This window comes from Microplitis mediator, chromosome 7, assembly GCF_029852145.1.
Source record: "Microplitis mediator isolate UGA2020A chromosome 7, iyMicMedi2.1, whole genome shotgun sequence".
Lineage (NCBI taxonomy): Eukaryota > Metazoa > Arthropoda > Insecta > Hymenoptera > Braconidae > Microplitis > Microplitis mediator.
Window position 1 is genome coordinate 20,357,332 of NC_079975.1, and position 13,419 is coordinate 20,370,750.

Sequence of the window (13,419 nt, forward strand, 5' to 3'; positions counted from 1 at the left end):
AATATAAATAAGTAAAACGATAACCTATATATCAATGCATTAATCGTCATAAATATTTTATTTAATTATATAATAACATAAACTTTTCCTTGTTTATCACTAATAGATTGTAAACAACTAGTAACTACTTTTTCCTCAACTTTAATGTTGGATAAGTCTTTAATCGAAGTAATTCTAGTTGAGATCTCAGTATCAATAATTCATCATAATTATTTTTTATTTTCGAAACCAAGCGGTTTTTTTTCATAATCGCTTTCAATCTGACCCGTCGATACTTTGTGTCTTTGACTCGGGTCTCTTCGTTGCAGCTGATTGCTAGTTTACAACCGGTTGATTTTAATTTGTCGATCTGATCGGTGACAGAATCGTTAAGCTTCTGCCAGTCGTTTAGTTTGCGCGAAATTTCGATCAGCTTTGTTTTTTCATCCGATATTATTCTGGTGAAATGCTGAAACAAGTTTTAAATACGTATATAAATTTGTATTGTCCTTGAGACCGAGACAACTCGCGATTGCCGATTTCTTGCTTTTATATAAATGGACAAAGTAAAAATATGTCGGAGTATAAAATATTTTAAATATGGAGGAAATAAAAATATAAATATATGTGTGTGTTTGTGTGTGTGTGGGTGTGCGTGTGAGTGTCATCTATAAATACTTTGTTCATTCTAGTTTACCTTCTTGGTAGACGTGACGCTTCTCTCCCAAGTATCCATGTCCTTCTCTGACCCAAGAATATGCAAATTACCCATCAGATACTTTTGTATTTCTTTCGTGACCTGTAATATGTATTTTTTTATCCTATTGTCATTTTTTATTTTATCTTTATGTATTTTTTTTATGTAGGGGAAGGGGGGGGGCAAAACGGGGTACTTGACGAAAAATTTAGTTTTTAGGGACATAAATATCGTAAATTGGCTTCATTTTGATTCTATTTGAAATAAATATAACGAATTTTAGACTGCCATCAGAAAAAAAATTTTTATTTTCTGCGGGCAAAATGGGATACCCCAAAAAAAAAGTAAATTTTTTTTTTTTTTTTTTCAAGTGAATAAAATTGATGTAATAATGTCTTTCTAAATTGATGTAAGTAATAAAATTTACTCTCAACATATTTTTAAAGAATGTGCTCAACTGGTAGAGCACTCAGCGCGATACCGAATTGGTCTGGGTTCGATTCCCAGTTCGGGCTATCTATATTTTTCTCAATTTATCTATAAATTGTCTTATTGAGAAGGTTATTTGCATGTTTGCATGTTTAGGTTTCCACTATATTTAAATGGTGGACACAAAAATGAATATTAGAAAATTAACATAACTGTTAATAATGTGATATTATAGCACTAAAGTTATAAAATATTACAAAATTATGAAAGTTACAATATAACAGTTAAAATTATGATGATTACCAATGTTACAGTTTTAGAGTTTTTATTAGTATTATTGTTGTTATTGTTATTGAGCTAATTAAAGAAATAAATTTCTTAATTTGTGATACTTCATGAAAATAAATTTGTAGTACAATAAAATTTGTACATTTTTTTCATTTATACTTTTCGCAAAAAATATAAAAATGTTTTTTTTTTTAGCTTTTAATAGTGTAAAATGATACTAGATGTCATTTTTGACCATTTTCGAAAGTTTTTCGAGAAAAAAAAATTTTGACGAAATTTTGAGGGTATCCCATTTTGCTGGCCTATCCCGTTTTGCCCCCCCCCCCCTTCTCCTAATTATAAACTCAATTTAATAATCGATTAAATTTAGAAAATTTTATTTGAATTTTTTTGGGGGTTAGTTGAGGTAAGAAGAAATTTCGAATGTTTTTTAAATTTGAATTTTATTTATGTGAAACCAAAAAAACATTTTGAAATTTTGAAAAATTATTTTTCGGAAGAAGGGATAAAATAGGCCACGCATGAAATTTTTATTATTTTATCTTTGTTAATTTTTCAAAAATAATTTGTGTGCGGAAATAATGAGATTTCAAAAATTCTAAAAAATTTCATATTTTTTTCTTATATCACTTTTTCTAATATGTAATTTATATTTATTTTGAACCCAGTTTCAAAATTTTTTAAAAGCATCTCAAGTTTTTCATTTCCAATGAAACTAAAAAATTAAAAACTTCTAATTTATTTAAAGAAAAAAAAAACAGAACTAATAAACCTTAACATCCTGAAGGACTTTAAGCTCTTCCTCCATCTCACGATGCGTCATCTTCAAGCAACTGTGACACCACTCCCTCCAATTAATAGTTTTACGAAAAATAATAGTTTGGTTCATGGCTGCTATTTTTTTTCGACCAGCCTCAACGATCGCCGCATTAACTTTAAGTACCTCATCAAATGAAACGAGCACCGTGTTTTTAAATTCCCTCGGATGCCCACATAAATTGGTCTCTATTTGTCCCATTCGCAGGACCAATTGTACCTCCATGTCCCTCATAACGTCTTCATTTTTTTTCCTCACACTCTCCATCATATCTCTCAACATCTGCACGCGGTTTTGTGTTCCCGCCATTATTTTCTGGTGGTTACTCAGCGTTTGTTCGGCTTCTGCCAGTTCGACTGCGCAACTTTTGAGCTTTAAAATTAAAATAGTATTTTTTTTTCCACCAAATTAGGTTTCAAAATTAGTCACCGCAAACGCGCGCCTCCTTATTCAGATTTTAAAATAAATATAAAAAATGAACTCACCCTAATTTCAATTTCTACTTTAGTCCTCCGCAATTTGCAAAGTATAAACCAATGGTTGCTATCAATTTGACTGGGCAAATTAGTCGGCATAATATCGAGACTGTTAATGCCTTTAAAATAATCGAAACAATTACGCGGTAAAATTTCGGATTGATCTCCAGTCAAAATACATTTTGACAATTCCGTCAAATATGTTATCGAAGTGCAAAGCAATTGGCCGTTTCGAGGCCGTTTCTTGTAGTGCCGCAACAAATGTTCGACCATCGGTTGCTTCAAATCGGGAAACTCCCCTCGGAATTTGCACTCGAGTAATTTTTCCCGCTTACCCAAATTTTCATACCGCAGTTTCGTTTCATTGAGTGTAAATTCTAGCTGCGTCAGATCGTCGGTCAGTTTTTTCAAATCTTTAGAAGCTTCTTGGAGTTCATTTTCCAGGTCACTTAACTCTTTGATGCCCCGCAATCGCAATTGGTGACGCAGCAACTCGCGCTCTTTCATTAGATTTTCCTGCAGAACCGCGGATTCGATTTTTATGCGCTGCAGAAAAAAATTTTCTAGATTTCGGTCAAAGGCATCGACGTTTTTTCTCAGTAGATCTATTTTTTGAAATTAAAATTAGTAATTTATTTAAAATTTTTTGCATAAATTATGTATTTTAAAACCTTGCAACTGAGTGATTTCGTCTTGTAAAATTTTTTTGTACTTCAGTCTCTCTTTGTTCAAATTTTCTACATCCGTTTCATATTTTTTCAAAATCACCAAATCTTGTTCTGAATATTCGGAAGGATTTTTTGATAATAAACATTCAGGTTTTTTTATATCTTTTTTTATTTCATCTTCCCACCTAATAAAAGTTAATTATTTATTTAATTACTGATTAATCATTTTTTGTCTATTAATTGAAAGTTCAAAAAAGTTTAAAAATCTCAAACAATTCTGGTAAATTTAAATTTTCAGTTTTTTTTTTTTAATAATTGATGAAGGGGTAAAATGGACCTAGTATAAATTTTTTTAGATTTTTTCTCAGTCAAATAATTATTTCATTATTGGTCTAGAAAAAAAATTCATGCGAGGCAGAATGGACCCACTAAAAAATTATTTTTCTGCAATTAATTAAAAAAAAAAAAACTATCGTAATACTTTTTGTCATCACAATAATTAAAAAACGTGAATATTTCCGTAATTTCATACTCGGAACTAATCAGCCCGAAATATTTTCCTTTCATTACTTTCGAAAATTCTTTCTCACACATGGCGTCCAGATTTTTCACGTCTACTCTCTTCCTTTATCTTGACCCGTACTAAAAAGCCGACCAAAAATTATGTGCAAGATATTCTCCACTTTTTCTAAACAGTTTTCCCATAAATTCCCGAGAAAAATCTGTACAATAACAAAAATATTTCTTTGCTTCTCTTTTATTCTCAGTCTACTTCAGCCTCCCAAAGTGTCCATTCCGTATAAATTTTTCCCAAATTTTTCAGTATTTAAATTCCATCCAAATAAATATTTCAGTGTCTCACTACTTCAATTATAATTAAAATTTAAAAAATTAGTAAGTATGACACTAAAAATTATTGAAAAATTTTTCGACTTATTGATTAAAATAATTGTAGGGTCCCGTATGAAAATAACACATATGGTCAAAATATATGATAAATATCAGAAAATATACGTGGCCAATTGAACTATATTTTCTGATATATTTTTTTTTATATTAAAAAATATAGTATTCATCATATACGAGTCCATATATGTTTAGCATATATCAAATATATATGTCAATCATATACAATAAATATATTCTGATCATATTTAAAAACATATATTTATATTGTGTATGGAAAAAAAAAGTTTTTTATTCGTATGACCAACTCCAATTAAATTAGATCTAAATTTTAATATACTTTTTCACTGTAAAAAGAGCGGTTTTAAAAATGGACTCGTTTTAACTCCGCCCGGTGTAAAAATGAAATTACACCAGTGTAGGAGGAGTAATACACCGGTGTTAAAAATATCGGTGTTAAAGCGGGGTAACCGGTGTAAAAGCGGAGTAAAACCGGTGTAAAAGCGGTGAACCGGTGTAAAAGCAGAGTGATACCGGTGTAAAAGCGGAGTGATACCGGTGTAAAAGCGGGGTAAATTGCGTCCGCTTGGAGTATTAACTTCAAAGATTATAAAACACAAAAAATGTCAGTTCTTTATGAAAATTAATAAAAAATATGATTTATTAACAAGTATAGTGATCGAGTAAGTAAAAATATTCACAAAATAAAATACTTTAACACCGGTAAAGAATATCTACACCGGCGGCGGCGTTATTTTAACACCGGTACAGAATATTTACACCGGTGGCGGCGTTATTTTAACACCGGTCTAGAATATTTACACCGGCGGCGGCGTTATTTTAACACCGGTACAGAATATTTACACCGGTGGCGACGTTATTTTAACACCGGTCTAGAATATTTACACCGGCGGCGGCGTTATTTTAACACCGGTACAGAATATTTACACCGGTGGCGACGTTATTTTAACACCGGTCTAGAATATTTACACCGGCGGCGGCGTTATTTTAACACCGTTACAGAATATTTACACCGGTGGCGACGTTATTTTAACACCGCTTTCGGGGGTAAATTTAACACCGATAATTTTAACACCTACACCGTTTGGACTTACCCCGGTGATTTTTTACAGTGTTAAATTGCAGTTTAAATTTTCAAAATTCTTCAATTTGATGCGAGTATATATACCCATATACATATATATACACCGAATAAAATATATGCTTAAATATAACAAAGAAAATATATGGTGCCATATATAATATAAATTATATGCTACCATATACTTCATTTCATATAAAAATTTTATATTTTTTGAATATAAAAGGAAATATATCAATACAATATATTATAAGGTAAATGTAAATGTATATATAGCTTAATATAAAAAACATATAAGTTTCATATATGGAATACATATATTTACTACTGTATATAACTTTATATTAAATCGGCGAAAATCTCTACATGATTTTTTTATGATATACAAGATAATAGATCATATAGTTTTTTGTTGCAAACATATATGATTTTATATATTTTAACCATATATTGTTTTTTCATACGGGGAAATTAACAAATTGATAAATTTACATTTTTACAGATAAATCGCTTAGAAATTTAACGAATTATTGAATTGAACAAAAAAAAAAAATGTCATATCAACTGTACAGGGCAACTACGATAGGAAATGCTCTCCAAGAAAGTTTAGACGAATTGATATTATCAGGTCAAATAACAAGTCAACAGGCGTCAAAAGTTATGCTGAGATTCGATAAATCTATTAGTCGGGCATTGGGAACTCGGGTCAGAGCTTACATTTCATTGAAAGCCGGCAAATTGATTTCTTACAGATTCTGTGACAATGTTTGGAGTCTTGTATTGAAAGATGTCGAGTTCAGAGGAATTGCGGAAGACTCAACTTTTCACGCAGTTAAAATAGTTGCTTGTGATGGCAAAGGGATAGAAAGTGATGATGCGAAGCAAAAGTGACGTTTAGGTCAATAGAGAGTTAAAATAAAAATTTCAATGGTAGTGTAAATTTTTCGAGAAAAAATAAAATTTCTATGTTAAAATAATTGAATTTTTTTTATGCATTTGATGGTTTTTTTGAAGCTAAAAAAAAAATTAATAGATAAACAGACCTAATTTCGAGAACGCCGTCCATCATATTTAGCAAAGCTGCTTCCCGAAATAAAGACACTTGAGGATCATCAGACGGCAGTAAATCATCTGAGCTTTCATGAGATACGTCCGCTGAATAATAAGTTATTAACTCATGAACTTCCTTGTCCTCAACCTTGATGACTGTGTAAGGTTTCTCGCAATCAAGTAATTCGAGGTGTAACCACGTGTAATCATTTGAGTGCTCGACATTAAACATTTTTTTTAATTCAGACCAACAGTGATCCATTCTCGAGATCCGCTCTATAGCCGTTTTCATTTCTCGCGACTTTAGATCGACCATTTTGTCGAACAACTCGTTGAAGTGCAGCTTCGAAAATTTTTTTTAATTTCGTATGATTTTATGGAAAGTATTAAGTACATATATGTATGTATATATATATATATAAGGAAATGTAAATTACCTTCAATTTTTCTTCACGTATTTTAATTAAAATATTTATTCGCTTTCCTTCTTCATAACTTCCATTGCGATAAATTTGATTATAATTATTTTCTGAGTCATTAGACAAATTTATCCAACGATGCGATGTCGTTCCAGTCATTGAAAATAATTCATTATTATTATTATTATTATTATTTTCTTTATTATACTTGATATTTACTAATTTATGTGACTCCATATCATCGATTCTAAAAATAAATTTAAAAAAAAATTGATTTTTAAGACGAAAAAAAAACGACTACTGCAACAGAAATAAGTCTTGTAGCATGAGATCGTCGCTACAACAGGACCTGATTTTTTACAGCTACAAGATCAGTCCTGTTGCAGTCACAGGAATAATTCTGTTGCAGCTACGGGACTATTTCTGTGTTGCATCAAGACATCTTGTGAATACTACGGTCTTTCCTGTTGCAGCTGCATGAATATTCCTGTAGCTGCAACAAGATATCTTGGGCATACTGCGAGACTTTCGTGTTGCAGCTACAGGTCATGGCCATGTGGCTGCAACAGGACTGATCTTGTGAATACTACAGGGTTTTCCTGTTGCAGCTACATGACTATACCTGTGGCTGCATCGAGACGTCTTGTAAATACTACGGCTTTTCCTGTTGCAGCTACATGAATATTCCTGTAGCTGCAACAGAATATATTGGGAATATTCTGCGAGACTTTCCTGTTGCAGCTGCAGGGCATGACCATGTGGCCGCAACAGGACTGATCTTGTGAATACTACAGGGTTTTTCTGTTGCAGCTACATGAATATTCCTGTAGCTGCAACCGGATATCTTGGGAATACTACGAGGCTTTTCTGTTGCAGTTACAGGACAAGGCCTTGTGATTGCACCAAGACTGATTTTGTGAATACTACGAAGCTTTCCTGCTGCAGTTACAGGGAAATTCCTGTAGCTGCTACAAAGCCATGTCCTGTTTTTTTCTGTGTCAATAAAAATAAAATACCTCGTCATAGAAGTTGTAATATCAATAAAAAATTTATTCCAATTTCGACGTTTAATTTCATGATAAGAAACTGCGGGTATCGCGAAATTATCAACTTGAATTTTTCCATCTAAAGAAATCAAGGAGCAGGCTGGAACGAGCATTGAATCCCAGCACATTTTACAGAGCCACTCACTCACTTTAAGCTGCGACGACACTTTTTCTTCAATAATCTTCTCTAGCTCCTCTTGCTCTAATTTATTCAGCCGGATTTTTTCATAACGCGCTTCGGTATTAAAATCGAAAATTTCAATGCCCAATTTTTTATCCTCACTTACTTTTTCATTTTCATCCAGCAGTTTCTTGAGCTAAGACATTATTTATAAGATTACTGTTAATAGGTTTTCGATATTGTTATTTTACATAAATTGGGATTGAGATAACAATGGCGAGTATTACGTTCAATTTTATGTTATTTATATCGGATAACAGTTCCGTGCGCTTTGATACACAAGCTTCCTTCTCATTGTTTAGTTTCTCTATTTCCCGACATTCGAGCCATGGTAAATTTATTTCGTCACTTACTTCAGATTTCGTACTTTCGGAAATGATTTTCACTGAATTCGGGAAATTAATATCACGCTCACTTACATCTAATTGAGTTACTGCTGTCATTTGACTGAAATTATATTAAATATTTTTTGTCCCTCATTTTTTTTCTTTTAAATTAAAATTTAATTGATTTTACTCAAAAATTTATACAAATATACAAAAAAAAAATTTATTTCTAGTGAAGCCTGGGGTAAAATGAGACACCATTTTTTAAATTAGACACAAATTTATTAATCTTGACATCGCGGCCATTTAAAAAAAATAATTATACAGAAAAAATTTTTGACGCGGGAAATTTTTTTGAATTTTAAATTGAAAGCAAAAATTTTCTAAGGACATGAAAAATTTCTTGCGCCCAGAAATTCATTTTTTTCTGTGCGGTAAAAAAATTTTTATCGAAAACAGAAAAAAGTTTGCCCTGAGGTAAAATGGGCCACGAGTATAAAAAAATTTTTTTACTGAAAATTTTTGATTTGTCGTGTTGTCTATGGTCAACTTACTCCCTGTACAAAAATGGTGTCTCATTTCACTGTTTTCGGGCTTCACTATCTATTGATTGTTGATGTCATCTGTTAATTTCGTTTTCAAAATAATAATTGATATTAATAATAATTACCTAATTTTGACAGCAACAATGTTCCCATTTTTTCCCAAACAAATAATAATATTACTGGACAAACATACAGCCGCATATATAATACCTCCCTCATGCCGATGGTGCGTCAAAACCATGCCCATTAATTGATGAATATCCACTTTGTTACGCATTACTAAAATCCCATCGCATCCATATGTCAAGAAAATTGATGAATCCGCGTTAATATTAACGTCTCTCAATTGATGTGACGAGTTGACACAGTCCGTCAGTCTCATTGATTTTAAATTATCCTATCGGAAAAATATCAATCACTAAAAGCAAACTTTTCTTTGACAAAAAAAAATAATTGGGATCATAATTAAATAAATTTATTTTCCACCTCGATTTTAATATTAACCACTTGTTTGCTTAAATAAGGGCTCGTTATAATGTCATTGATACGCGGACCGTGATGTATATTTTTCAATAGAAACGGAAGTTCAATTATTTCGGCAATTTTCTCAACTGTTTCAAAATTTGAATTATTTTTTGTAACATTATAAATGACCAAATTTTTTCCGATGTTTATTTCTCTGTGTTCTTTAATTAATATCATTAATTTTAAATTTTTATTGTCATATTTATAAATTAGGAAGTCTACGATCTGAAAAAAATATCAATTATTTATTGCAATTATTCATAAATTTGAATTAAAAAATTAAATATCGAAATTTCTGTTTTGGAAATTTTTTCAAATTTTTATACAAAAGTCGAAGGTGAATAAATAAATAAAATAGAGCATCAAAATTTTTTTAGCGCAGATAAAAAAATAAAAATTTCACATAAAAGAAAAAATTGATATTATTTTTGAAGAATTGGCCTTTAATAAAATATTTGTACATAATTTTGAGTGATAATTAGTATTTATGAGTACCTCATATTTAATTTTCAGTGATGACCAAACTTGTATCTCAAGTGTATCAAAATTATTAATAAAAAATAATTGCCCATTATTTTTATTAGCGACACCAAGTACTCTAGCATCCCATGAAAATTTAATTTTATCTAACGGCGCTCTCATTAAATATAACGTTTTTACGATGGCCGGTTTCTGTAGATCGATAACGCTTATAATGTTGCACAAACCTCTTAAAGTTGTTGTAATAATTAATGGTAAGAACGGGTGCGCAATCGCATCGAGAACTTGTGTACAAAATAATTAACAAATTTTTACATTGTGATAACAATAATAACAATTTTTTTTTTTTTGAATACTTGGTACCTTTTCCATGCGAGTCTAGATTCATTGTCGCGGTTAAATTTCCAGTTTCACTTTCAATAATAACGAGACGATTAAAACCGTCAAGAGCAGCGCAATTTCGTCCATTAGAATTGATGGCCATTAAAAATAAATACCCGGAGCCTTGATGGCAGACCATTTGCATTCGCGGTACATCATCATCTCCGACACTTATTTCAAAAATGTCCCCGGTTTCGGTGTGAAATAAAAGACTATCACGCTGTGGATTGCGTATCATATATAAAGGGTGCGATTGCGTTTCCAAATCCCAAATTAAGTTCCATAGATTCGATTGCTTGGCGCGCTCTGCTGGTTTTCTATAAAACTTTTAGTTACTATTAGTTTTTTTTTTGAGTTTACTAACTCTTAATTTGATTATTTCCTTACACTGATCTTAGACTGGGAATTGACGACTGCTACTCCACAGCGGAAATCGGCAATCAAAGGCTTCCATGTAGGTCTTTTGGTTAATTTTGATTCAACAACTTGGTACCGACGCTTGCCGTCACTTTGGACAAAATATATACTGCCCAAATAATCGGATATTAATAAATTACCTTCGAAAGTCCATGAGGACGATGCTATTTTTTCAGAAGGATTCAAAGTCGAATCGATTGTTGACGATGTCAGCAATATCATCTTTGAACAGACATTCATCTCGTATATTTTTAGTATTCCCGTGTCACCCATTTGTGAAAATAATAGTGGTAAGGTCGTTGAGCATCTGCCAGTTAAATGAAATTCAAAATTATTATTTTGGGAGGCAAGGGATGAAAATACGGTTTCAAGAGAGGGTGAGGTTGACTGGAGCCGAAGGTGAAGGCTGCCATCGACATTTCTGTTATCGTGTAACATACCCCCACATATGATATTTTTTATTATTGCCTGTATTGAAAGTTAAAGGAGGGAATTTGAATACCCGGTGGCCATTTTGTCTGCACGTTAATGTCAATTTGAAAAGTCGGATTGCCAAAAATTTTCACTCGGTATTGGACGGGAAAATTTTAGCGAGAATTGAAAAACAAGATTTTTGGTAAATTTTCCGTCAATTTAAACCCGCATGAAAAAACTTTATATGTGAACAAATATACTTTAAAATATATAAATATTATAATGTGATATATTGCACAATATATAAAATGATATTCATATTTTTGCCGTATTAGTATATGATAATATATTGGAAGAAAATATATTGCTACAATATATAAATTATATATTTATCAATATCTTTTTTTATGTATGTTTAGCATATATATCTTGGTATATTTTATTATAATTGATATATTGTATTGAAAGTAGTATATTTATTAATATACAGTATGATGTATATTTTTTATATAAGTTTTCCAGTATATTGCAAAATATATGGCACTATACATATTTTTCGTGCTATGGTATGTTCCATAATAAACACCATGCATTTTAGTTTGTAATTTTCATTTCTATGCTATCGGGCAGCTTCTCAAAAAATATATGTATATATATAAAGACTATAATTTTCAATATATCGAGAAAAATATAATTTTTAATATAATGGAAAAATATAACTTCAATATACCGCAAACCATAGATTTGAACATATGAGTTCTTCCATGTATGATCAATTATATACAGACAATATATCACTAATTATATGAGTCAAAATATACATGAATTTTATCATATTATACTCTATAAATTACATATATACCATCCATATATGACAAAAATATATTGAGCATTGTATGAGATAATATATATAGAGAAATTTAAAACATTTTATAACAAGAAATATCTTATTAAAAATATATAATCCAATATGTGTAAAAAACATATATTCATAAATATATATATTTTCGCCGCCATATATTTATCGCATATTCACCATATATATTTTTAACAATATATAGCTTTTCCATGCGGGAAGTTTGTGTCCCAGAAAAAAAAAATTTTGACTCACGTAATTTGTTGATGGACATCATTAATATCCGTGTCAATAATTTTCAAATTTTCTCCAGTTCTCCACAGCCAGACGATCAATTGAAAACACGAATACGAATTCAAAGATATTAAATAGTCAGTACCCGCGAAAATAATCGAAAGACAATGGTTCCTCTGTCCGTGTTTTTTGTATAAACACGTTGATATTTTTTCAATCGACGGGTATGTAAATATTGTTATCTTCGGATTCGAACATCTTTCAGCAGTTGCAAACATTGGTACCATCTATTTAACAACAGTACTATTAATTACCATCTATCACTAATTTCCCATCAAAAACGAACTAATTTTTTTTTTTAATTACCGGATGTCCAGATAAACAAGAAATGCCATCACCCCGTTCTTTGTTATCAAATTTTTCAATTTTTTCATATTTAGTATTCAAATTTATGAACAATATATGATAACCAGATGATAGTGCAATAACATCTTTTCCCAAAAATATAATGTTACTTATATTGCCAAATTTGACCCATCTGTTTAAAATAAAAATAAATAAACACTTATTAGTTACTAGCAATTAGTTTTTTTTTTTTTAATTCCTTCATGCACTAATTTAAATATTCTATTGTTTATTTACTTTGTATCGTTAACCGGCATTTTACTAGAACAAAAACTTGATTTTAAAATAAACTCAATTGTTAATTCTGTTGAATAGTCGCGTTGACGTCGGGATACCGTCGCCGGGAAACGCAAACAGTTTTTTATCGATTGTCAGGAGAACCCGTTCGGCTATAGATGGTTACTACTGTTTTCATATGATAATATATATTTAATATATATATGTATATAGATATATGTACGTATGACATGTGACAATGTGCATTGTGATTTAAAAAAAAATTTGAGCCTTAAACAACGAGTAGTATTTTTATTGTTCGTTTGTATTGGTATTGTTTTACTGAAATTACAATCAGTAGGTTATTATATTTAACTGTAAAATTTTTTAGGGCAGAGATAATATTCAAAATATTTGAAAGTTTAATTTTTATCATTCTATATTTATTAATTATTTTTAAACACTTGATTTTTTTAAATTTGAGTATTGGCTCAATATTTTTTTGAAATTTGTTTACTACATTTTTACACAAATTAATAAAAAAATTTTTTGGTTTGTGTCC

At 30.6% G+C, this 13,419-nt stretch overlaps 2 protein-coding genes across 2 annotated transcripts; one reads left to right on the forward strand and one right to left on the reverse strand.

The window, feature by feature from the left end:
* Positions 1–92: 92 nt before the first annotated feature.
* On the reverse strand, positions 93–12,898 carry LOC130671964 (cilia- and flagella-associated protein 43-like). The gene is made up of 17 exons (XM_057476117.1): positions 12,879–12,898; positions 12,603–12,774; positions 12,258–12,523; positions 10,703–11,039; positions 10,298–10,640; positions 9,950–10,218; positions 9,416–9,679; positions 9,055–9,326; positions 8,286–8,505; positions 7,848–8,194; positions 6,850–7,078; positions 6,406–6,755; positions 3,358–3,539; positions 2,696–3,291; positions 2,166–2,582; positions 677–778; positions 93–448 (listed from the first exon to the last, which is right to left on the reverse strand). Exons 1-17 carry the CDS (start codon positions 12,896–12,898, stop codon positions 125–127), a joined length of 4,710 nt encoding a protein of 1,569 aa, XP_057332100.1. The 3' UTR covers positions 93–124.
* Positions 5,688–6,311, forward strand: LOC130671648 (transcription initiation factor IIA subunit 2-like). The gene has a single exon (XM_057475687.1). It carries the CDS (start codon positions 5,915–5,917, stop codon positions 6,251–6,253), a length of 339 nt encoding a protein of 112 aa, XP_057331670.1. The 5' UTR covers positions 5,688–5,914; the 3' UTR covers positions 6,254–6,311.
* Positions 12,899–13,419: the final 521 nt, after the last annotated feature.

Coding starts and splice junctions, on each gene's coding strand:
- LOC130671964 (XM_057476117.1), bottom strand. CDS start 12,898: ATGCCGGTTAACGATACAAA. Junction 8,195..8,285: donor TAAATAACATAAAATTGAAC/GTAATACTCGCC, acceptor ATAATGTCTTAG/CTCAAGAAACTGCTGGATGA. Junction 2,583..2,695: donor AAGTAGAAATTGAAATTAGG/GTGAGTTCATTT, acceptor TTAATTTTAAAG/CTCAAAAGTTGCGCAGTCGA.
- LOC130671648 (XM_057475687.1), top strand. CDS start 5,915: ATGTCATATCAACTGTACAGGGCAACTACGATAGGAAATGCTCTCCAA.